This window comes from Aspergillus sclerotioniger (genome assembly GCF_003184525.1).
Source record: "Aspergillus sclerotioniger CBS 115572 chromosome Unknown BO94scaffold_20, whole genome shotgun sequence".
Classification (NCBI taxonomy): domain Eukaryota; kingdom Fungi; phylum Ascomycota; class Eurotiomycetes; order Eurotiales; family Aspergillaceae; genus Aspergillus; species Aspergillus sclerotioniger.
The window spans coordinates 586,939-609,870 of record NW_020291010.1 but is presented as its reverse complement, the minus strand read 5'-3'; the positions used below and the strand labels follow the sequence as shown (position 1 = coordinate 609,870).

General features: G+C 52.0%; 10 protein-coding genes and 1 non-coding gene across 11 annotated transcripts; 6 read left to right on the top strand and 5 right to left on the bottom strand.

The window, feature by feature from the left end:
- Nucleotides 1-95: 95 nt before the first annotated feature.
- Nucleotides 96-2,169, bottom strand: BO94DRAFT_148532 (MFS general substrate transporter). Its single transcript, XM_025605785.1, has one exon. The coding sequence runs from the start codon at nucleotides 1,808-1,810 to the stop codon at nucleotides 179-181; it is 1,632 nt and encodes a 543-aa protein (XP_025465806.1). The 5' UTR covers nucleotides 1,811-2,169; the 3' UTR covers nucleotides 96-178.
- A 377-nt stretch (nucleotides 2,170-2,546) lies between these two features.
- Nucleotides 2,547-4,735, bottom strand: BO94DRAFT_496126 (fungal specific transcription factor domain-containing protein; the record flags this gene model as incomplete). The annotated part of the gene is made up of 5 exons (XM_025609281.1): nucleotides 2,547-3,552; nucleotides 3,600-4,073; nucleotides 4,127-4,275; nucleotides 4,328-4,609; nucleotides 4,670-4,735. Coding segments are annotated over 5 exons (1,977 nt in total), but the record flags the coding sequence as incomplete, so codon positions are not given.
- Nucleotides 4,736-5,155: 420 nt separating this feature from the next.
- On the bottom strand, nucleotides 5,156-6,948 carry BO94DRAFT_567338 (GABA permease; the record flags this gene model as incomplete). Its single annotated transcript, XM_025614622.1, has 5 exons — nucleotides 5,156-5,946; nucleotides 5,993-6,453; nucleotides 6,502-6,615; nucleotides 6,665-6,735; nucleotides 6,784-6,948. 5 exons carry the CDS (start codon nucleotides 6,946-6,948, stop codon nucleotides 5,156-5,158), a joined length of 1,602 nt encoding a protein of 533 aa, XP_025465804.1.
- Nucleotides 6,949-7,902: 954 nt separating this feature from the next.
- BO94DRAFT_520536 (uncharacterized protein) lies at nucleotides 7,903-9,200 on the top strand (the record flags this gene model as incomplete). Its single annotated transcript, XM_025610115.1, has 5 exons — nucleotides 7,903-8,110; nucleotides 8,174-8,265; nucleotides 8,318-8,536; nucleotides 8,588-8,730; nucleotides 8,786-9,200. The coding sequence occupies 5 exons, from the start codon at nucleotides 7,903-7,905 to the stop codon at nucleotides 9,198-9,200; spliced, it is 1,077 nt and encodes a 358-aa protein (XP_025465803.1).
- A 363-nt stretch (nucleotides 9,201-9,563) lies between these two features.
- Nucleotides 9,564-10,535, top strand: BO94DRAFT_576657 (uncharacterized protein; the record flags this gene model as incomplete). The annotated part of the gene is made up of 3 exons (XM_025615150.1): nucleotides 9,564-9,663; nucleotides 9,720-10,333; nucleotides 10,524-10,535. 3 exons carry the CDS (start codon nucleotides 9,564-9,566, stop codon nucleotides 10,533-10,535), a joined length of 726 nt encoding a protein of 241 aa, XP_025465802.1.
- A 651-nt stretch (nucleotides 10,536-11,186) lies between these two features.
- Nucleotides 11,187-11,861, top strand: BO94DRAFT_576656 (uncharacterized protein; the record flags this gene model as incomplete). Its single annotated transcript, XM_025615149.1, has 1 exon — nucleotides 11,187-11,861. One exon carries the CDS (start codon nucleotides 11,187-11,189, stop codon nucleotides 11,859-11,861), a length of 675 nt encoding a protein of 224 aa, XP_025465801.1.
- A 484-nt stretch (nucleotides 11,862-12,345) lies between these two features.
- On the bottom strand, nucleotides 12,346-12,453 carry BO94DRAFT_t205. The gene has a single exon. It is a non-coding gene; the product is annotated as a tRNA-Met (tRNA).
- A 552-nt stretch (nucleotides 12,454-13,005) lies between these two features.
- BO94DRAFT_536941 (YbhB/YbcL family Raf kinase inhibitor-like protein) lies at nucleotides 13,006-14,233 on the top strand. The gene has a single exon (XM_025612155.1). It carries the CDS (start codon nucleotides 13,372-13,374, stop codon nucleotides 13,990-13,992), a length of 621 nt encoding a protein of 206 aa, XP_025465800.1. The 5' UTR covers nucleotides 13,006-13,371; the 3' UTR covers nucleotides 13,993-14,233.
- A 739-nt stretch (nucleotides 14,234-14,972) lies between these two features.
- On the top strand, nucleotides 14,973-16,662 carry BO94DRAFT_567334 (major facilitator superfamily protein; the record flags this gene model as incomplete). The annotated part of the gene is made up of 4 exons (XM_025614621.1): nucleotides 14,973-15,071; nucleotides 15,129-15,910; nucleotides 15,969-16,493; nucleotides 16,554-16,662. The coding sequence occupies 4 exons, from the start codon at nucleotides 14,973-14,975 to the stop codon at nucleotides 16,660-16,662; spliced, it is 1,515 nt and encodes a 504-aa protein (XP_025465799.1).
- Nucleotides 16,663-17,478: 816 nt separating this feature from the next.
- On the top strand, nucleotides 17,479-18,198 carry BO94DRAFT_587433 (uncharacterized protein; the record flags this gene model as incomplete). The annotated part of the gene is made up of 2 exons (XM_025615827.1): nucleotides 17,479-17,893; nucleotides 17,984-18,198. The coding sequence occupies 2 exons, from the start codon at nucleotides 17,479-17,481 to the stop codon at nucleotides 18,196-18,198; spliced, it is 630 nt and encodes a 209-aa protein (XP_025465798.1).
- A 653-nt stretch (nucleotides 18,199-18,851) lies between these two features.
- Nucleotides 18,852-22,907, bottom strand: BO94DRAFT_148466 (uncharacterized protein). Its single transcript, XM_025605784.1, has 7 exons — nucleotides 21,828-22,907; nucleotides 21,719-21,781; nucleotides 21,490-21,666; nucleotides 21,418-21,442; nucleotides 20,766-21,368; nucleotides 19,156-20,718; nucleotides 18,852-19,099 (listed from the first exon to the last, which is right to left on the bottom strand). Exons 1-7 carry the CDS (start codon nucleotides 22,756-22,758, stop codon nucleotides 19,051-19,053), a joined length of 3,411 nt encoding a protein of 1,136 aa, XP_025465797.1. The 5' UTR covers nucleotides 22,759-22,907; the 3' UTR covers nucleotides 18,852-19,050.
- Nucleotides 22,908-22,932: the final 25 nt, after the last annotated feature.

Sequence of the window (22,932 nt, the reverse complement as noted above, 5' to 3'; positions counted from 1 at the left end):
TGTCTTGTATTGAATCCGGGAACATTCTGATAGAATTTTCCAACTAGACCAAAAGAGATACCTCTTGGGTTAGTGGAACAATTCCAAGGTAAATAGTTTCCAACACATTCTCTCCTGGACTGAAATTACATCAATGCCCTACCAACTATTCTATCGACTATCCCTCCACATCCATCCCTCAGGCCCCTACACAGATAACCTCTCTCTCCTCGTCCTCAAATAATCTCTCCCTCTTCATCCCCAACGAACTAACCACCCCCACCGCCCCCGCCACCAACGGAATAATAAACGCCCTGGCCATCGCATCCGTGATTGATCGGATTGCTTTCTCCCTCAACTCTCCGCTCAAGCTCTGGAACAATGTACTCTGTGCCCCCGCCACTGCGTTATGGATCTCGATTTCGCTGAACCCCTGCCCCTTCAAGACAGAATTCAAATTCTGAACTGCAGTCGACTGAAACACCTGACTCGCAATCACCAGGCATATTACCGTGGAGCCGATCTGCGCGACATTTTGTAGATTGATCGCGCTGAAAACATCACCGGCTGGGACTTTGAGACTGGCGACGGCGTAGCCGAGCTGCATGGTGATTCCTGTTCCAACAGCCATTAGGATAGTGAAGCCGTAAATTTGTCCCGCTGGGGTTGTGGGAGATAAATAGCTGACGAAAAGAGCGCTTGATAGGGTGAGGAGGACGCCGGAGATGAGACATAGCGGCATGTAGTATTTTATCTTTGGGAGAAGGAAGCCGATAGCTAGGTTTGTTGTAATGGTCACGAGGAGGTACGGGAGGAGACGCACGGCGGCCATCAGGGAGGTATCGTTGCGGGTGAATTGGAAGTATATCGGTATGTAGAACGCTGTGAAGAACATGGCCGTGTTGGCGCAGGTGGTGGTGATGTAGAGGAGGATTTGGGTACGGGAGCGAAGGAGATGACCCGGGAAGGAGCGGGTGGAGGCTGTGGTGAAGATGCAGAAGTACTGTTGGAGGGCATAGAGTATAAATAGCACTGCAAAAATGATGATCAGGGCGATTGTGGCGCCGGAGTCCCAGGTCCAGATGCCTCCGGCTGAGATGAAGACTAGGGTGAAGGTTACCCACATGCCTGCGCTGAGGATAAAGCCGATGTAGTCAAGATGGAGAAGGCAATTTCGGAGCGATTGGCCGGCACCGGGATGGATGGCTGGTAGATAGAAGAGATATACTGGGGCAGTGATGGCTCCAATCACCAGGTTCAGGTAGAAGCCCCAGCGCCAGGTGGCGGAGGAGTCGGAGAAACCGCCCCCTACGACAGGACCGAGAATGGCCCCCACGCCCCAGACAAAACCAGTGCCGGTGAGATAGGTGCCGCGTTCATGACGGGTCGTCATGGCGGAGAAGTGGTTGAGGCCTCCCAGGTAGATACCTGTTCCTCCGGCACCTGCAATGACACGGCCGACAATCAGGGTGCTCATGGTCGGGGCGGCGCCACAAAGGGTGGATCCGGCCTGGAAGAGTACGATTCCGGCGATGTAGAGCCATTTCATGTTCATGGTGGTGTACAGGAAGCCGTATGGGAGGATCACTGCCACGGAACCGAGAGGGAAACCCGCCCCGATCCAGGCCATCTGCGACACATCCGAGAAAGTCCCGATTACCGCGCCTTGCACGTCTGCAGCGATGGTCGTGTCGAGGCCGTATATCAGGGCGGAGAGATATAGAGCTGCGCAGATAAGAAACCAGCGAAATCCGGTGATCGTGCGGACATCATCGGTAGTGTTGGCACCATGGTGGGTTTTCTCGCTGTGTGGATGGAGTGGGCTGTCCATGATGAGAGTGTTGGGCGTCGCGGTTCAAAGCTGGTTTCTGAACTCCTGACTTTGTTTAATCCAAAGCATTGTAGGAAGAATGGCCCGTATTAAATATCTGCTGGACTGCGGATATAACAATTCCAGGGCAGGTTTACCCATGTCCTCTGCTTATATCCGTTAGGGCCGTGGAGCAAAACCAAGAATCTCATGCACGAAGCCGACAAGGACAAAGTTGCCTGTAATCACAGTCAGGCCAACAAAATGTGGTAGTCCAAGTTAGCGGGATTAGGAGTTTAACAGACAATCGCCGTGTGGGTGGACCCGGTCAACATATAAGGGACGATCGCTCGTCCGAAATTCGTCGGCCGAACATGGGATGATCCACTCACACCCGACGAGGCAAACCAGACCAAGGGCACCAGGACCCGTAGATAATTTGAGCAGAGAAAGCCGATTGGTCGCTGGCTTCAGTGATTTACTTGAAGATTTTCCCCAACTCTGTTGTACAGTTTGATGCAGATCATGATTCACAGAGTAGGGCCTCGGATGCGGCTATCGGCCAAGTCGAGGTTACCGTGCCCTTCATATTGGCTCTTTCACCTTCCAAATTCTCAGTAAGATAGATCTTGGGTGTTGTAGACGCAATTATGACGAGTTGAATTATCGTCGATTGATATACTCAAATATATAGTGGCTGGCGTGTGTATTGGGCAGTCTTCCTCTGCATGGTCGATGTCTATGACCTCCCACCCGTATTCCAAGGGAGATACGAGTCCAACAAAAGAGGCTGTAGCTCAGGGAATGAATCCTCACCTGTCGTCGGAAGCAAGTCCGTCATCAAGCTCGTATTCCAGTCCTCGGAAATCCAGGGCTGCGAGCCATCATTCATACCTAGCAGATTGGAGAACGTGTCTGGAGATGAGCTGTTACGGGTCGATTCCGCAGGTGTCGCTGGTTCAGACAACACCCTACTCCTAGTCGCTTTGATGACGAGTTGCGACACGGCCCGCACCCCAGAGGCAGCCATATCACTGACTTCTGCGAGGATTTGAAGCCGGCTGAGAGCCTCCTCGGCCGCATGCATCGCCTTTCCCCAAGTGGGTCTGTCAACCTTCAAGCCCAGGATATCTGTGTCTTCCCCTTGATCTGTGTTGAAGTCTGTCTCGGAGCATAGAATCAAGAGCAGAACGGCGGCCTCGAACGTGTTGAAGATGATGGCGCCAAACCGCGTATGCGCCCCACCAAACAAGGCATGTAGAGTCGAGACCGCTTCCAGCTCCTTCATGGCAGCCAGGGCCAGCCGGCTTTTCTGTGATTGGAGCAGGACCTTCTTGTAGGCGGGCAGACTGGCGACCTGACTTGGTTTGAGCAGCAGCAACGGTCGAAAGTTCCAGCAGACCGAGTCGAATATGGCAATATGGAGCAGTTGCCTCTGCATGGGCAATTTTGGAAGTCGATCATCCCACCTTTTATCTGGCCGCAGAGCAAGTGCGGATGGGAGGGTTCGAATATATTCGGCGCAGAACCTCTCGTATCGGTTTTCGCCCTGGGTGGGATCGTACACTTCACTTCGCCTCCTCCCGACATTTCTCCAGAACCTGCCCAGCTGCACTTGCATGAGACGTTCGGTAAAGGCCTCGGGCGCATTGATGTCGATGTGCAAGCTACCTATATCGGGAGTAAGATGCAACTGGGGCAACACATCTGCTACCAGACTGTCGGGGAGGAATGGAACCCGATCAAGTTGTCGGGCGAGATGACTGTTCAATATCAGTCAGTGCTATTCTGTTCACTATGGGGACCTCACCTATCAAGAACATAAAGACTGCAGAATGTCCTCCGTTGCAGCTCTTTCTCTAACCTCTGATTGCCCTCGTCCACAGGCACAAGAGTATCGGTGTGGATTCCAGCCTTCTGAGCTGCTCGGGAGGCCGAGGCGATGCCCTCCCAGAATTGATCGGTTCGCCCTTGGCACGAGGAGGTTAGTGCATCGAACAAAAGGTGCTGGACACGAACGAGAGAGCCCTTCCAGTCAAGTGAAACACAAGCTTTAGCCAGGTTGTCGCTGATAGTGTTACAGGCGTCGTGAATCTCCGAGAGGGATTTTCCGCACAGCTGATCGATTGGATGGGATGGCGATGGAAGAAATTGAACGGCATACACGCAGATCCGGAGAATAAGGGCTGCGAACTCTGCAGCATCCACTGAGAACGATCGGTCCTTGGCCCACCATTTCTGATATTGCGCCACAAAGCTGGGGGCGTGGACGACCTGTTTCATCCTAATTCGGTCCGTCTTAGACCTTAGTGTTGCTGTGCGCAGGATGTAACGTACCAATTCAATTCATCAACAAAGTATTGCACCAGAAGGTCCAGAATCTGGCGCGAAGGCATCCGCTCAAGATTTTGCGTGATAGTCTCCCGGGAAGATGCTGCTATCACCTCTTGCGGCCTGATCATATCGCGTTCGCTGTCCAGCTCCAACTGAGAAATCGAATTAGGGCCAAGACCAGCTTGAGACATCTCGTACACTCACATTCTTGAGCAAAGCCATCGTATTGGACGCACTATCCTCGAAATACCCAAACGACTTGGCCAAGCCCGAGTGAGGGCTATCCGAGCGACTCCCCTCCGACGGAGAGATCATAGGGAGCCCGTCAGGCTGGCTGCCATCCTGCGCATTCTCGAGTGATCGGCTCCTGGGAGCATTTCCTCCTAGTGACCCACGCAAGGGGGGTTCGGCCGGGGAGAGCCGATAAACACACTCCTCGGGTCGGCGCCGTCGGGTGCAGTGGTTGCAGGGATACTGGCGGTTACACTGATCCTCACTTGATGATTAGTACCAGCTCCTGTTCCGAGGATGAATGGCCTTACGCACTTTCTGTTTCCGGGTGTAGCATGGCAGGCAGGTGGTGACCCGACGCTTTCGGCCGACGGGGTGCATGACGGAGAGTTGGAGACGGAGAGAGAAAGTGGGCGAGACAGAAAGAGTGACAGATTGATGGGGCGGTGCTTGGACCAGGCGCACGGACCATGGGCTATGCTGACAGCCTGACAGCCAGACAGCCACCCTCAGCCACTCACAAGTCAGTGTGGCTGTCGATCAGTGTTGGATACATGAGCCAATGAGGACAAGACAACGAATCCCAATTGTGGAGATGGAAAGTTTTTCAAACACAAACTTATGTCTAGAATTTGGGATTCTTGGACTGCACCTGGAGTCGAGGGATACTTCAAAAACATAGGGAGTATGGGGTATAATTTATACTATATCCGAGGACATCTTTCAACATGAGTCCATTCCCAGCAGAATTAGTTGATTGGAGCCATTTATAGCTCATTACACACCTATTCACAGGTGCACTTACAAATCTCCACACCGCTTCACCTCCGTCACCGGTCCATCATACTGATGTCTTCCCTGGACCACATACATCACCAAACTCAGCAAAAACACGGCCATGAAGATCACCACGCTCCAGTTGAACGTATCCGCCGTGACCGGGGTGGACTCGGGCCAGAAAGACCAGAACAGCGCAAACAGAACATAAAGCCAGCCGATGATATTCACCGCCAGTCCATACCTTCCTAATCCCCAGCGAGCCGGTGGCAGGGTGTGTGGGTGCCAGATCTTGCGCCAAATCAGACAACTCATCGAAATCGAGTACGAGAACATCAGCGCCGCCACGTTGAGGGATACGATGGCATTAAAGGCGGTCTCGGAGCCAATGTTGATCAGCGACAATAGCGCACTGATGATGCAGCTCAAGATGATGGAGTTAACAGGAAGCTTGCGCTTCTCATCGACCTTGGCGATCCAGCTCGAAAACGGTAGTCCGCGGTCTCGGGCAAAGGAGAAGGTCTGTCGTGCTGTGGAAGCGTTGAAAAGAATGTTACTAAGGATGACGGGGATCAGAATGATGGCAGTCAGGCCGTTGACGCCGGCCGTGTTGGTGGCTTGTTTGAAGACGTAGATAAACGGGAAGCCAGTGTCGTCGCTCAACGAGTCCGCCACGGACGGCGTCGCGAAGAGCATCGTGATTAGTACGACCAATCCCAGGATGGCGTTGGCGAAGTAGGACCAGGTGATGGCAATAGGCACATATCGGCCGGCGTCCTTGATTTCCTCTGACATGTGGGCGGTCGCATCCGAGCCTGGCATCATGAGCTGCGTTCTTGTCATTGGGTTGAGGGTACGTACTGAGACAGCCGTAGATGGCTGCAAGCTGGCCCACCATCACAGTCAGGCCCATGGATGACCATCCTCCAAAGTTCTCGAACTTGGTAAACACCGCTTCGGCGGATTGCAGCGGTGCCAACACCCAGAGAGTGACCACCACGACCACCCAGCAGAACACATGCGTGGCGAGCAGCAGATTCTGCATGCGGGCCATCAGGTTCGAGCCAAAGATGTTGAAGTACAATGCAATTAGAATCATGGCAAAGACGAACAACGTTCCCTGCCAGCCCGTGGGGTTATAGCTAGGGTCTCGGACACTGATCAGGCCTTGGATGACAGTTCCTGTCAAGAAGGAACCAGATGCGGTGCCGGCCTGCCATGCTAGCACGGACATCCAGCCGGTCACGTAGCTCAGGAATTTCTGGTACCGTGGAGATGCGAATTCCGAGACCCAGTGATACTGGCCTCCGGATGTGGGAGCCCTAGTTAGTTAGTATATTAGTAGCTGGATGAACGTTGGGGGTGCTTACATGGAGGCCATTTCAGCCAAGGAGACAATGATGAATCCAAATCCGATCGAGCTCCAGACGTAGGTCCAGAGCATCCCCGCCAGTCCGCCGTCTTGCAGACCTTCATAGTCTGACCTATTTCTGGTGAGTATGATGAATGGAAACATCGGATATGGTAACTTACAGCATGATATACTCCCAGGTCGCCTGAAGGACAGCAGAGAAACTGAGAGCCGCCAAAGGACGGATATTTCGCTGCGATCACTGTTCAGCCGAGACATTGTATGGCATCGAGATGCTCACCTTGAACTGCTGGGCCTTTCCCATGCGGTCCATATCCGTTACATCGTTTCGTGTGCCATTAACCCCGTCTCCCTCTTGGCTGGATCCATCGATCTCCATGGCCTGCAAGCCAGTCATCACCTGATCTTTTACAGCATCCTGCTGCGTGCCCTGTGTGGAAGACATTTCGTGCGTCTAGACCAAACTACCGACAGCAAAAGCAAAGAGAGGTGATGCCGAGACAAGCAGAAGAGAGATGAAAGAAAAAAAGACAGGGAACAAGGGAGAAAAAAAAGAGGTTGCCAACCAAACCCCTCGCGCTTATCGCGATCCTGGTCATAGTGTTATTAGCTCCACCTTGGCGAAGCCCTAAGCAGAGGCGGGCTTCCGTCCGGCTCTCCACCAAGCGTCTGGCATGGCCGATGGCAAGACAAAAGTACGCTGCAATTTCTGATCTCTGTCAGGGTGACGTTTTAATTTCCACGGTCGCACTGAAGGCGCCGATGCCGCCCTCTCGTCCGCATAATTCCCCGACGTGTTCACCCCATGAGAGCTGCGTCTTGGACGTAAATTGACTTCACTCACACTCGAATTAGAGTGCTTAACACCCCGACTCACATCCGCCGACCGGTGGTCTGTGCCCGATTCTCCCAGGCCCAGTCTCAGTCCCAAGCTCGCTGGCCGGGTGGCTGTCGGACCACCTCGCTTCATCCTCCTCCGATGGAAACGGCCGTATCCACCTTCAGTGAATCAGGGGCTGGCGGGAGCTGAAACTAAGTATGCAAGGCAACGGTCCAGGCAAGTCCTTTAGACGCCATCGGCGATGGCCAAGGAGCCGTTGCGCGACGAACCGAGCCTAGTTTCCTTAGCACCAGCCGAGTGGATCCGTTTCAATTTCAAGCTTATCTTCGGAATTGCTGTCCCCCGGGGACCTCGGGTTCCCGTCCAGACAGAGCACTCTCGAACACTGTGGAAAGCCGTCCCTGCAGCCCAAGACATGGGACATCCAGGGGCCCAACCAGTAACTAATCAGCCTCATCATTTCTCCAGCCGGTCACGGGGAGATATATCCCTCCGAGGCCCTCGGTGTCAAACATTGGTCCAAATTGCGAATTCCCAGCTTCCAGCTAGACTGCGTTCATGACATACACCAGCTTGCCTGCGGGCGTCTCGCCCCCGTTGGCCGAGGACAATGAGCGTAATCATGCCGGGCTCGTGATCATATTTGCTAGTGTCTGCCTGTTTCTTATTCTCTCCTCGCTGGGCATGCGCATTTATTCTACTTCGAAACGCTCGGCCATTTTGAGCGACGATTACCTTTTGACTGTCGCGGTCGTACGGTCCATCCGTTTTCTTTGTCAAATGGAACATGTTCTCTGATGCATAGCTGAAAGATAGGGAGTTGCTGTAGCGCAAACCAGCGTCGTGCTTTATCAGGCGCATTTGGGCTGGGGTAAGAGTCATGATCTTCTCGATGCCCCTAGGATAGCGACTATGGAAAAGGTGATCCCTGGTTCTTTGCATTCAAGATTGATGTCTCGCTAACCTTTAAGAGACCGCCTATGCGTCTGACCTACTTTACATTACCATCCTCGGGTTCTCAAAATGCTGCACCAGTCTCTTCTACGAACACCTCTCGACCTTCACGTCCCGTTGGACCACAAGGAGCCTGCTTGTTCTCTCAGTTGTCTGGACCTTCATCTCGATCCTCCTGGTCGCCATTCGGTGCAGCCACAATCCATGGGAAGATATCAACCACGTCTGCGGGTCGCTGGTATGCGCACCTTCATGAGAATATCTTTTCTGTTCCTAACTACCTATCAAGCTATCACATTGGACAGCGATCACCATCCTTGATATCATCGTCGAAGTCCTATTGCTGGTATACCCCGTGAAGCTGATCTATCGCGTTCACCTCCGCCGCTCCCGCAAGTTGGCCGTCCTATCCATTCTAGGGTGCCGTGGAATGTAAGGTCTCTCCATCGATACATGCACTCAGCTAATCAATTCATATCCACTGCAGCTTAATTCCCCTCGCCGTACTCCACTATGTCTCAATTCGCAAACAAATCTCTTCCGATGATCCCACACTGATCGGCGCCTACGCCACCGTCATCGAAGAATTACACCTCTCCATCAGCATACTCTTATTGACCCTTTCCTCGGTCAAGCTGTTCCTCGCCACATACGAAGATGACGACGGACTGGCATATACGAACGATGCATCGCGGGGAAGAAGCCAACCACGATCTCGGTCACGGAAGACGCTGACCTTTTCCCGGGCGACGACCGCTCGTCCGTGGGATAACATGGAGGAGCCGATCCTGTATGATCCCAATCGGATGATAATAAAAGATGTGCAGATCGAGGTGACGAGCGAGGTGATGGAGATGCAGGATCGAATTCATTCAAGGATTATTCCCCAGGGCGATGCCTGATGGGCACCGTTTGTTTTCTATATACCTGTTCCTTGTTCGATATACGAAAATAGATTTTAATTGATAGACGATGTGCTAATATTTACCCAATATATGCCCCGACAGCAGCCTGAACCTAGGCAACAGCGTTTCCACCCCGCCCATACCTCCCTCTGACAAAGAGCCTGCGAACCCATCATCCACAATGTACCGCAAGAGATTACATAAGACGGAAACATCCCCATGCCTCCATCCCCAAACTCTCCGTCTCAACACGGAGACTTTTCCTGCCCTAACAATATCACCATCCGCTATAAAACAGCACACATCCACAAGCCCCAGTCCTCATCCATCCCTCATCCAATCCATCCAATCCACCAAAACATGCCCCCAAAACCCACCATCGCCTTCTTCGGCGCCACCGGCGGCTCCGTCCTCTCCTGCCTAATCCCAGCCCTCAAAGCAGGCCATAAATGCAACGCCCGTTCGTCTCCCCTCCCCTCCCCCATTCCCCCAAACCCTCCCCTAACAAAACCCCAGTCGTCCGCACCCCCACCAAACTCCTCACCCTCCTCACCAAACACAACATCTCTTCCTCCCTCATAGAACAAAACCTAACCATAATCCCCGGCCCCGCGACCTCCCTCCCCGCCGTCACCCAAACCCTCCTCCTCATCAACCCCAACTCTACCCCGGAATCTATCCCCGTGGACCTAATAATAACCGGCATCGGCGGAACCCTAATCTTCAACCTCCCGAATCCATTCCCCACGCTGGACAACCCCACCGTCTGCACCGACACAATGAGAACGATTCTCACTGCCGCGAGAACACTCCCCCGGAAGCCTAAATTGGTGGTTGTTACGGGTACGGGTATACATTATACGAAACGTGATGTGCCGGTGCTTATGATCCCGCTTTATCATTGGTTGCTGGGCGTGCCGCATGCGGATAAGAGGGTAATGGAGGATTTGGTGGTGGGGGAGATGGAGAGGGATGTGGATGGGGAGGATGGGAAGGGGAAAGGGATTAGTGGGTTTTTGTTTGTGAGGGCGAGTTTGTTGGTTGATGGGGGTTTCGAGGGGAGGATGGGAATGGGGATGGGGATGGGTTGGAGGGGTAAGGGTGGGAGGGACGGAGGAGCCGGCGGTGGGGTATGTGATTCGGAGGGGGGTGGTGGGGAGGTGGGTTTTTGAGAATGTGGTTAGGGGGTTTGGGGGGAGGGGGAGGGATTTTGGGGACGAAGTGTGATTATTACGGAGTGAATGGGGATGATTTAGGGATTGGAGGTTTCTTTGTTTGATTATGTGCATAAGTAATGTAATGGTTCTGTGTCTTTGTTAGGGTTGCGGCTAGGTTAGGTGCTCACGGAAGATGCCGATATCTTCTGCGTAGCGGTTAGTGTGAGATGACTGGTGTATTAAATTTGTGAGTTCCAACTGATTGGTTGCGTGTTCGTTAAATCCCGTACATCTCATCCTGTTCATCTGAAATTCGCTCCATACCTTGCCTATTATGGTCATGAACGGGTTAAATGTCCTCGGAGAGATGAATAAGTCTCGCATTTCCTCCAAGCTGGTAAAGTATGAGTCCAGAGCATGTAATACATGAGGAGACAGATATAACCTCACTAGATAATCACCTTTATATGCCCGTTTGGTGGTTGGCACATTTCACTAATCCTCTGCAGAAACCCATCAGAGGCATGACTACTGCCTCGAATGGAGTTCTCAATCTGATCATAAGCTCTCTAGTTCAATCAATGTGCCAGAATCATAACTCGTCTCGCTCGGAAGAGGCCCCTCGTCTGCTTGTGGCAACCATCCAAGTGTATGCGTGACCATCATAGAGCTAATTCCTGCCAAACTATACATAGCAGATAAAAGCCGTCTTTATTACCATAATATTTCCGTGGTCTCTCAAGCCAGAAACTACATAATCTCCACCCTCTCCATCCATCCAACCCATGACCTCTCCTCACCGCCTAAACTCACCTACCCCACCACAATGGAATGCCCCGAACATTTCTACTACACATCCCCCGGATTCCCAACCGCAGTAATCCACGAGCGATTACAATTCCGCATCGGCCAAGAGCCTGAATTCATCTCAACCCTAGCTCTCCTCTTCGACCTTCTCAGCATCCCATACGTCCTCGTCGGAGCAGCCAGCAAGAAAATATTCGGTGATGCCCGCATCATACAAAGTTTCCAGTTTCTCATCGAGGATGACTCTATGGATGACGCCCTTCACATCCTACGCACAGCAGGGTTCCCCCAAAGAGCCAAATCAGAAGCGGATGTCGATTATGAGATGCCAACTCATTGTCCTCACGCATTGGAGCCTGGCGAGTTCTTCTACGTGCCTGTGTCAGGGCCCGTTGCAGACGGTGCATACGGCACTCATCGACATATCTGCCTGTATACAAGAAGAGAGTATGTGCCGGCTCTCCCGCCTATCGATATTAGGGAGCTGGATAGCCGTTACTATGTGTTTTCTGATGATGAGTTTCAGCTTCCGAGGGCGTATTTTAGGCATTCGACTGCTTGTATTGAAGATTCTCGGATATGTACCTGCCCGGGCCCGTTCCCGTTATGGGAGGGTGGGCGGTACCCTAAGTCCCTTCATCCGGTCAAGATAATGAGGCCGGATGTGTGGGAGGTGTTGAGGCAGAGAAGATAGATTGTGTGGGTTTGGGGATTTGGTTTTCATGTTCCTGGATTCTCGTTCGATATTTTTAAAGGAATGCATTATAGCAGCACTGGCTAGACTTCATTATACAAGTGTTTATTATAATTCCCACACTCTGCTTACCATTTCAGACAAGCCCTAATTCTTCCGAAGTTTCCATATGATACCTTATATCTATTTATCATACCTCTATATAGAACAGACTGAATAAATACCGGTTAAGGCGGAAGAAGACATGGCTATAAGAGACCCCAGTGTGGATCTAGCCTGAACAGTGTGGCTGTAGCGCTACCGTTTGGTTTGATTTGCTACATAAAAAAAGACTCAGATCCATCTAAGCGAAATACCACAGGAAGGTAGCCTAGACATGTCCAACAACCAATGAGAAAAAGGATAAATCTCCACAGACCAAAGGTAACCGGAGGGGAAGGATAAAAAAGAAAACGGCACTCTTAGGGTAGGGAGGAAAAAGAAATGTCCCGAGGGAGGTTCGAACTCCCGGCCTTGGGATCGCATGGAAGTTGTTCTTCCACGTCATACTTTAGTATGAGACCCACGTGATAACCAACTACACCATCGAGACGAGTTATTGATGGCTGCTCTCGAAATGGCAATATTAACATGTCTATATGGGTGAGACGGAACCAAGCAACTCGTGGTCAGTCATTGTTGCGTTTACTACACTTATTGGAAGCGAGGGTATGTCGGGTGTAGTGAAAGTAATTCTTTCTATTACGGGAGAATTCCAATCAGCTTATTTCTTCTTCCGGTCGTTGAAGAAAACTGCTGTGTGAATTAAGCTTGATTAAGCTTTGATGTGTCGTTGCGGGTCAAAGCAGGGATATATTTCTCGGGGACGGAGTTCGGGAGAGGGGCATCGTTGACACCAGTATGGAGTATTGGGCGACTTGCTCAAAAATCGGCGACGGAAACTCAAATCCGATAAATCAGTAAGAATCAACACATGGCACGATGATCATCGCCGCGGATGGTGAAAGAGCAAGCAATCATGAGAACCATGACGCGACCGTGCCATCTCACATGACTTCAGCCAGCAAGACCAGTCCGCTGGCTGCAGCGTGTCTATTTATGACCTGTTCGACTAAAAGCAAAGGATCATCCTACACCTCGTATTCATCGTACAGCTGTCATCGCTTTATCTGCATGATGTCTGATTGGCGCAACTCATTGGCTGATTGACCGGACTCACCGGAGGGTCTGCAGCCATCAGATAACCCGCACAACTGGACACAACCCTGGACAAGATACCCATAACTCTACGGAATAATGCCGACCGGGATCGTCGGGGGAATCTAATACCAAAGTCAGTCAAGTGTCAGTGAAATGCTGATCCTCAGCACGGACCAACTCCGATCGGACCCTCCGATTGTTTGCCCAATTCAGCAACCCCGCCGAATAGGGGCCACCCACTATCACTCCTGGACTGATATTTATATTCTTCGCTAACCAGCAAACCCAAACCCAAATTCATCAACCCACCATGGAGAAACTCCCCCCTCGTGTTGAGGCCTTTCTTGGCCGTCTGCTCCGCAACAAACGAGGCCGCGACGCCAAGCTCCTCACCCGCGTCAGCCCCGTCATCCAAGCCATCCAACCTACCATCGCGGTGACTTCGCCCGTGGGCCCATCACCCGCGCCTCTCCCCCAAGAATATACACCCCTGGGTGAAAACCGCTTTCCGCCTCTGTCTTGGACCATACCCGGCGATATCACCCCCGACCAGATCAATAGCTACGTGTTGATCGTGGAGGATCCGGATGCGCCGCTCCCGAGTCCTATCGTGCACGGATTGTATTACGGAATCCCCAAAGACAAGACCGCTGTGTCTTCGGATGATGTTGTTCTAGCAGATGCTGCCAAACGTACTCTGCAGGGTGGCTTCCAGTATGGCGTGAACTGGCACCAGAACGTGTGGAGTGGTCCGCGGCCGGTTTTGGCCCACGGTCCGCATCGGTATTTCTTTCAGCTACTGGCGTTGGGACAGCCGCTGGCAGGAGTGGCAGAGAAGCCTCTGGGAAAGGGCGAGTTGTTGGAGGCGTTGGGGAAGAGTAATGTGTTGGCGTGGGGGGAGTGGGTGGGGACGTTTGTGCGTGACCCTTGAGTGTACACCTTTTGGAAAGGAGGTTGAGATGGGTTGATGAGTTATGCTGGGTTGTGAAGTTGTGCGAGAGATGTTTTCAATGCGGCTGTTGCTGTTGCTGTTGCTTAATCTTAATTTTAATTAACCTTCTGTCGGCCAGGTCAGGTGATCCGTCATGCCCTCCTACATCCCCCTTACGCTTGATCCCTCGCTCCATTATAGGTAATTGCATCGCGTCCGGAATAGTCGCATTTGATTAGGATGTTTCAATCTATTTGTCTGCCCTCGGAGCTAACAGCCATCCATCCTTTCCAATGAGGCAAATGCTTGATTGCGGCATGCGCCACTTAGAAACTAGCGGAATCGTGCAGATCGGACAGTTGCCTGCTGTCCACCCAAACCATGTCTATTAATGACTGTCCGGCTACCTGCAGCAACAATTTACCTACGGGAAATAATCAACAGGATGATCCTAGGCAGCCGTTGGCGCGATCATGGCAAATAATTCCTCTGAGCTACCCCGAGTGGCAGGCTGTTATTCTGAGTTTATTCATCGCCCCGAGTCTTCGGTTTAGGGCCCCACAGAGTCGAAGCTAAAGGCGACTAGCTATACGGCGTACCCGCACAAACCTTCAACAGTGATGCTGAATACGCTTTCTGCCCCATCAAGTGGCTTGGGATCCATCATGTCCCATGGCACCGATAGTCCATGGGGCAATAATCACCGTGGCGCACGTCTGCATCTGTTTGACTGCAACCTATGCCCTTGCAAGTGCCGAGTGGATTCGCTTGGGAACGTACATACTGATTCCAACACCTTCTGCTTCGTACATACCGGACATAAACCCCGGTTCACGGAGTATGTTTGTAGCAGGTGACCAATCCGTATTCGGCATGCCTGATGCTACTGGGCGATTATCCACGGTATTTGACACTGCCTCCCCCTCGTGTAGTGTGTACTCCTCCCCCGTCAAACCATCTCTCCCATCAGACCCGTCACCATGATCCTAGAAGACGAAAAGCACGATCTCACCAGCAGCACTGATGGGTCCGAGAAAAGTCCCGTCTCTGGAAGCACCGAGCCAGACGCCGTGATTGTCGTAAGTGTCCCCATTCACACTGCACAAGCATATTCTTACCCAAATACCTCCGCCCAGGACTGGAACGGCCCCAACGACCCTGAGTATCCACGAAACTGGTCCAACGGACGAAAATGGCTGAACGTGCTTCTGATCTCCCTCCAAGGGACGCTCTCGCCTATTGCATCAACCATCCTCACACTCGGCGTCTTCGATATCGCAGTCGATTTCCACCTCACAAGTCCATACACCCCGGTCCTACCCATCGCCTTCTATCTCCTCGGTCTAGCACTAGGTCCCCTAGGCGTGGCACCATGTTCCGAGATCTTCGGCCGTCGACCCGTCTACACCATCTGCTTCGCCATCTTCACCCTCCTGAATGTCGGATGCGCACTGGTCCATCACATGGCGGGTCTGGTCGTCTTGCGGTTCCTAGCCGGGGTGGCTGGTTCCGCTGGGCCCAGTCTAGGCGGGAGCAGCATCGGGGATCTGTTCTCGCACGAGGAACGAGGAAAAGCCCAAGCTGTCTACGGACTGGGCCCAATCTGCGGTCCGGTTTTGGGAGGTGTCATTGGGGGATTCATCGCCTACGGCACAAATGGTTGGCGGTGGATGATGTGGGTGGTCACTATTGCCGCGGGCATAGTGACCTGTCTTGCGGCTCTTTTCCAGAAAGAAACCTACGAGCCGGTTCTCTTGAAGCATCGGAAACGAGTCCTCGAGAAGGAAAACCCGGGAGTGACGTACTGGGTAGAGGGTGAGTCGGCAGCTCCGCAAGTTTTCCGACAATCCATCCTGCGTCCTCTACGACTACTTTTCTTCTCACCGATATGCACGTTCATGAGTCTGTATCTAGCGCTGTATGCCCCTCCCCAGAACCATCAGCCAAGCTATTAGGATCCATACTGATAAAGACAGAGTCTTCGGCCTCCTCTACCTCCACATGGTAACCATCACCCTCCTCTTCTCCTCCCACTCCGAATACAACCTCTACAGCTACCACTGGACGCACGGAACCACCGGTCTTGGCTTCCTCGGCGCCGGCCTCGGCGCCTTCGCCGGCGTCGCCTTCTGCATGAAATACTCCAACCCATCGTACCGGTACTTCGCTGCCCGCTACGAGCAAAAGACCGGGACTGCTACGCGGATGCCCGAATTCCGACTCCCGTTCATGCAAGTCGGGATGTTGATTGTTCCTATCGGACTGGTGATCTTCGGGTGGACGGCCGAGTACCACGTCCATTGGATCGTGACACTAATCGGGGCTGCTATTTTGGGCCTGGGCATGGTGACGGCGTATATCTGCGTGCAGTCGTATTTGGTCGATGCTTTTGAGGAGTACGCGGCTAGTGCATTGGCCGCGGCGGTTGTGGCGCGGTTTATTATCGCGGCGGTGTTTTCGGTGGTTGGGTTTCAGCTGTATAGGAGGTTGGGGTATGGATGGTATGTATCCACCTGTGGTTCTTTGGTGATGGTGGTGTTGTGCTAACTGGGTTATTATAGGGGATCGACGCTATTAGCGCTGATTTGTTTGGCGGCGGTTCCGATTCCTTTTCTTTTGGGTCGATATGGGCCGAGATTGCGTCGGATCGGGACTGGGGAGATGGTTTGATGGGATATTTGTTTGCAGCTAGGTTGGAATAGGGAGTAGGTAGGGGATCGGCATAGCCTCTGTTGGCTGGACCGCGGGTAGAACAGAATGGAAGATCCTTTATTGACATCCAGTCCACATACTATGTAGGAACTGTTCTCCATACTTCGTACTCTGCAGATCTGTGGTTAAGCAGGTCCACTCTAGGGTCTAGATCGGACGAGCTAAAAGCCAATTGGGTCTGGACTAGTGCCGCTAGCGCAATAGTTCATCGATTGGAGTTCCGAACGATTGGCTGCCTGCACTGGATATCATGCAGGCGATCATCAGTAAGGCACAGACCCTCGTACTATTCATATGCACTATCCATTCCAGATGCCGGACTAGTACTAGAATCGGGATGAGCTATCCGCCAATAGGAATCGAGGTAGAATCCCAGAAAATATAAACTATTCCGGACTATCGACTCGCGATATAATACTCCGAAAACTAATCAAACAATTACCCTTGCTGGGTCCACTCTATGCAAGATGCATCGACGAGGATGATCACACACATCAGCCACAGAGTTATTAATATTAACTAGGCGATCATGTAGTCCGTGCATTAGTTTAGTTGCCTAGTTGCGACTGGATGGCTGATGGAACAGATATACTCTGGACTGGTCAGATTGATAATTCCCCTGTCGATACCATGCCCTCAGGTAGGAAGAAGTATATGTAGACCCCTGCCTGCATCCAATCCATCCAATCTCTCCTTCAGGTCCCTACCCAGTCACTCCTTCACCAATTCCATCCCATCCAGTCACTCTTTTAACCAACCAATCAACCAACCACAATGAATCTCCTCTCCCTCCTCTCCTTCCTCTCCCTCTTCCTCATCCTCCCCTTCACCCTCGCCCACAATCCCCATCCCCACCCCCGTTCCACCCCCCAAACCCTAACTCCAGCCCCCGAAAAACAATGCCCCTACCCCTCCACCACCCAAATAACCACAATCTGGAACAAGCTCATCACCGGCAACTCCCTGGGATTCATCTCGCACTTCCGGCCCCTCCTCAGCTGGACAATAATGGGCACGCACCCGTTGGCAGGCCACTACGACAAACTCTCCCTGTTCATCGTGAACGGCCAACTCCGTCTGTACAATTCCCTCGGGACAAAACCGATCTACACGCTCGTCAATGTCGTCGGGGGATGTGAAAATGAGTGGTCGGTGCAGGAGATGCGGATGCAGGCTACGGCTAAGAATGGTATTTGCATACCCATACCCACTTTATATATTCCAGGAAGATAGGAGTTGGGGGTGGGATTTGGCTAACAGGGGTACTGGTGGGGTGTAGGTCGCATCCTCGACGAAATCAACATCTGGGCCACGAGATGGGATACAGAAGGAAAGGTGGTACAGGTGCGGTCGTATGTGGATGGGTGGGTCACTGCTATGATTATTCATGAGAATGAGGACTGGTCGGATTCGAATTGGTTGGTTAATCGGACGGAGTATATGCCTGGTCCTAATGGGGTGGATTTGGGGTTGGTGGGGGAGGAGTTTGGGTAGGTTTTTCTTCTCTCTCCCTCTCTCTCTCTCTCTTTTTTTTTTTTTTTTTTTTTTTTTTTTTTTTTTTTTTCTCGCTTTCGAGACTTGGGTATTTGGTTGGTTGGTTGGTTGGAGGCTGGGTTGTGAATTGGGCTGGGGTGGCGGTTAGGGTTATGATTTTGCTAATGTGTGATTTGGTTGGTTTAGGCAGAGTGTGGCGGATGAGATTGCGGGGGATTTGAAGGGGTAATTACTCTGTCGGTAGGGGGGACCGGGGTGTATGATATTTTTATTTATTTATGGGTGATAAAACATAATAGATCGTTTGACTGGTCTGATTATAAACCGAGGTCATTATCATACAACAGGCTGTACTTGGCAGACAAAAGCCCGGTGAAAATACAATAATCCCTCTGGGTCGCCAGCGTGAATGCATCTGCACCATTCGCATCCTGCAGTGTTGGATCGGCGCCATATCTCAGCAAGGTCCTGACAATTGTATAGTGACCATTATCAACTGCCAGTAACAGCGCTGTTCGATTGGCAGAATCCATCGCATTCACCAAAGCACCTCTTTCGAGCAAATTCTTGACCTCATCGTGATCATCTTTCTCCGCCGCCAGCATTAATAGTGTACGGCCTTGGTGGTCTCGCTGATCAATCAGAGCGCCTTTTCCCACGCTCAATTGTCTCATTTGTTCCTTAGTAAGACTAGAATCTCTAGTGATCAACTGGTCCACAATTGCTCCATGCTGGATCAAGAGTTTCACTGTGCTTTCCTTTTGGCTGGCCGCAGCAATTTGAAGAGGCGTGTAGTTGTTGTATGGAAAATTGACCCTTGCTCCGTGCGAGACGAGAAGAGTGACAACAGCATCATGCCCAAATCGAGCAGCCCGAGCAAGAGGCGTCCAGTTTGCCGGGTCTTGCAAATTGACATCAGCACCGTAGTTGATGAGTTGCTGCACCAGGGTCACATACCCCTTCCCGGCAGCCCACGTAAGAACAGTGCCAGATCCATGGCCAGTATCCAACTCGTATTCCGCATTGGGGTCGAGCCCCTTGCCAATTAAAAATATCGCGAATTCAGGATCGTCCATTTCGACCGCAGAGAGCAACATATCCTCAAGTTTACAGGATGCTCGTTTCAAGTCCATGTTCAGGAACAGGTTGAAAACCATCCAATGTCGATTTCTGAGAGCATACAGACGTGCGGTACCACCCTCTCTGTCGGTGGCGTCTTCGTCGGCTCCCCGCTGCATGAGTAGTTCCACGGTGGATATGTGGCCAGCGGCGGCAGCCACCATGAGACTCGTCTGGGACTTGGAGTTCTGCACCTCCAGAAATGCGCCATGCTGGATGAGAAGTTTGACGATATCGGTATGTCCTTTGCTTGAGGATAACAAGAGCAGCTCATCGATATAGCTGGGATCCATAAGAGCACGGAGCGTTGGGCGCAGGAGGAGGTTCACCGTATGAAAACGACCCTTTTCGACAGCGTACTGCAATGGTGTAAAGCCTTGTAAGTCAGGCCTTGTGACATCGCAGTAGTGCAGTAGACATGGGATCATATCATCATAGCCCTGTTTGCAGACATAATGCAAGGCTGGAAGCAACTCTCCAGCAAGTGGCAGATCGCAGATCATGTTGGCGTCATTTGAAGACAGCAGGGAAAGGTGCATAAGTGGTATATGATGTTCCCTAACTGCCCATCCGAACATGGCTCGCAAGTACGACTCCTGTGAGCTACCGTCAGTTTTCCACGGATGGATCCTCCAGGTCTCATTCAATGTCATCGCTAGTCGCGCAAAGTCCCCCCAGAGTGGCTCATCCAGTTCAAGATGCCTGGTATGGGTCGTCCAATGTCTGCGTGCATAGCCCAGAAATCGATAGCGCGCCGCAGACGGCATAGAAGCTGTTCGGATTGAACGCAGTGGCAGTGAAATACATTGTTTGCGCTTTAGCCTCGATGGTAAAAACCTTTCGATTACTCGGAAGCCCGGAACATCTTTTGGGACCAGATCTGGACTCCGCAGGCTCCATGTTGGATGCTCATCTGGGGTTCGATCGAGTTGGAGGTGGAAATCTGCAAAAGAAAGGTATGTGATGCAAAGGCGCCCACAGATTTGATTGCCCAGTTGAATAGACTTTGGAAAAATGGATAAACTTCCCCTGTCGTCGAGATATTGGCAGACTGACGGATGTGCAAACCGCGCGCAGCCGTCAAGGGAGTCCAAGACCACCAGGTTGGCGCACCAGCCCAGAAGAAAGTCCCCACGCGGAATTTTGGTCGAGTCCCACACTGTGTCGTGGATGTCAAAGGCCACTGCCTCCCGGAGCTCTTCACAATGAAGCGGTCGCGCGCTATAGCGAACCCAGACAAGTGTTCGGAGCGCACGGAAGTCCTGGTAGTTGATCCTCTGGGCACACCTATTGTAGGTTTCCTCGAGATCTTTGGGCAATGATGCCAGGGCGGAGCAAATCTCGCTTTCTGTGGCGCATGTATACCAAATGATCTCCACCTGTAGATACACCCATAGGAACCTGAATCGTTAGTTGGGATGCATACAATGGAAAGGTATATTTCTTACATTTCGGAAGACTCCCTGAGCAGGATACCTTTCATTCTATCGATCAGCTCCTCACTGTTGGTGAGTTGTTTGACCATCATTCTGTCGGCAATGCTTTCTTTGATATAGATCTCGATATCATGCGTCACATTGCCGGTGGTGGAAATTTGATGAATGTTGGGCAGATAAGTCGCAACATTTGTGCCCCCCACAAAATATTCTCTGCTCACTATGAGTAGTCGCGGACCCGTGGCTTCACCGTGACAGGCCTCGAAAAGTGACCGAAAGTAGATAAGCAGCCATCTCGCATCTTTCTGCTTGAGCGCATCAAGTCCATCTACCACGTAGATGGCATTTGATACATCTGTGTAGAGACTGGCAAATACATGTTCCAAATCCTCCAGGTCAGGTGCCTCCCGTTTGACGTTGAAATATTTTTGGAGCAGCTTCTGGCTGCCATTGGAAATTCCTTGGTGCCTATCCATAAAGAACTCAGTGAGTTGCCGTATGAAGCTGGAAAGCAACAGAGCTGGTTCGGAGGCATATTGTTCGTCGCAGTAGAAGAAAACAGTCGGAATGCCGAGTGGTGACAGCTTCAGGCGCGCTTCCTCAATGACAGTGGCTCTATTGGCCATCAGTACACGCCTCAGGACATAAACGACGAGCTACGTACGCAATGATAGATTTCCCCGAACCGACTGTGAAAGTCAGCTACGGATTTCATGAAAGGTAATATGGGCGTTACTTTTACCCGAGCACCACAGAAAGGGATATTCTCTATCGGAGAACCAGGCCTGAAACTTAGAATGGTTCAAAAACCACTGCGTGGTGCCCACGAGTCTCTTTCGTGAGATCCTTTGATGGATTCTCTCATGATCGTAGGGTGTTATACGCTCTAAGAAAACCTCATCAAAGGCTGGCTCTAAGCGAGATGTATCAGTCTTGGCTCAAATTATGTATGCCTGGATTCCTACTAGTAGTGCTGACCCACCCGGTAGAGTGCGGGTCCTTGGATGGAAAATAGTGTTCTACATGCCCTGTTATAGTGAGCCCAGTGTTCTTTCTCAATGATTTAACACTCACAATCCAAATATGAGATGGCTGCCGGTGCCTGGGTGACCGAATGCCTCGGAATAACTTCCAGAAGCTCCTTCGCGTAGACAGCCGCCGTCAACGAGGCATAACCCTGCCAGTCCTTATTCTTTTGCGAATCGGCATAGTCGCAAATACCCCGGACGACAAGGCAAGGGAAATTATCCATCAGCCCGGCGGCCTCCATTTCGAAGCACAGAATGCCGAATCGGTGGGCGATCTCATCCCGGAGCTTCTCGTCTTTAACGACCTTATTGCCAGATGCAATTAAGCCATAGTGGATTTTGCAGCCCGTGGAAAACTCCTCTGTAACCCCATCCTCGGATGGTATCGGACGTCCGAACGTCGGCACCATGCCGGGATGTGCAGCCAAAACCTCGGCGGCTATCTCGGACACCCGATTGGGCCTCTGCAAATGCGCTGCCTGAAGTCGGGCGATTGCTGTCAGTAGGACGGTCGGCGGCTTGTTCAGCATGCCGGTGTGCTCCCATTCACCCCCAGCGACTGCCTTGCCGTAGTCGTATTGAATCACTCCGCCATACTCGCGTGAAGGCTTGCTGACGACCACATCGCCGAGCTGGACCCCGGCGTGACGCACCCCTCCGCCCACACCGACCATCAGTCCAAATCGAAGAGATGGGAAACTGGTGCGAACTTCGGTCGCCAGAGTGGCTGCAGAGGTGGTTCCATATACCCCTGCTGGGAGACAGGCGATCACGATGCGATGACCGTGGATGCTGCCGAAGATGTAGGTGTTGTGGTCGTGAGGCTTGGCGGGTAGATTGGGCAGGCGCTCGTCCAGCAGCGCCTCGGCGGCTGCCATCTCGACGGGCAGAGCACATATCCACGCGACGGTGAAGTCCTCATGGTGGAGAGAGGGAACTGGGGGGCCATTTGGTAATACCCCAAGCACATTGTCCATCTCGTCTGGTTATCGGGGGGTGAAAGAGCAAGAGGCTGGGTGGAGACTGATGGGATGCCAGCACGAGGCTGAGCCAGCCGGGATCAGCCGTCCAGGCGGCTATTTTCGGGTGATCGACTAGGTAGCTACTATCTATCCGTAATGTTGCTGTTGATAAAATCCACGTGAGTGACA

Coding starts and splice junctions, on each gene's coding strand:
- BO94DRAFT_536941 (XM_025612155.1), top strand. CDS start 13,372: ATGGAGAAACTCCCCCCTCGTGTTGAGGCCTTTCTTGGCCGTCTGCTC.
- BO94DRAFT_148466 (XM_025605784.1), bottom strand. CDS start 22,758: ATGGACAATGTGCTTGGGGTATTACCAAATGGCCCCCCAGTTCCCTCT. Junction 21,667..21,718: donor CGGGTGGGTCAGCACTACTA/GTAGGAATCCAG, acceptor CATCTCGCTTAG/AGCCAGCCTTTGATGAGGTT. Junction 20,719..20,765: donor CTCAGGGAGTCTTCCGAAAT/GTAAGAAATATA, acceptor CTAACGATTCAG/GTTCCTATGGGTGTATCTAC.
- BO94DRAFT_148532 (XM_025605785.1), bottom strand. CDS start 1,810: ATGGACAGCCCACTCCATCCACACAGCGAGAAAACCCACCATGGTGCC.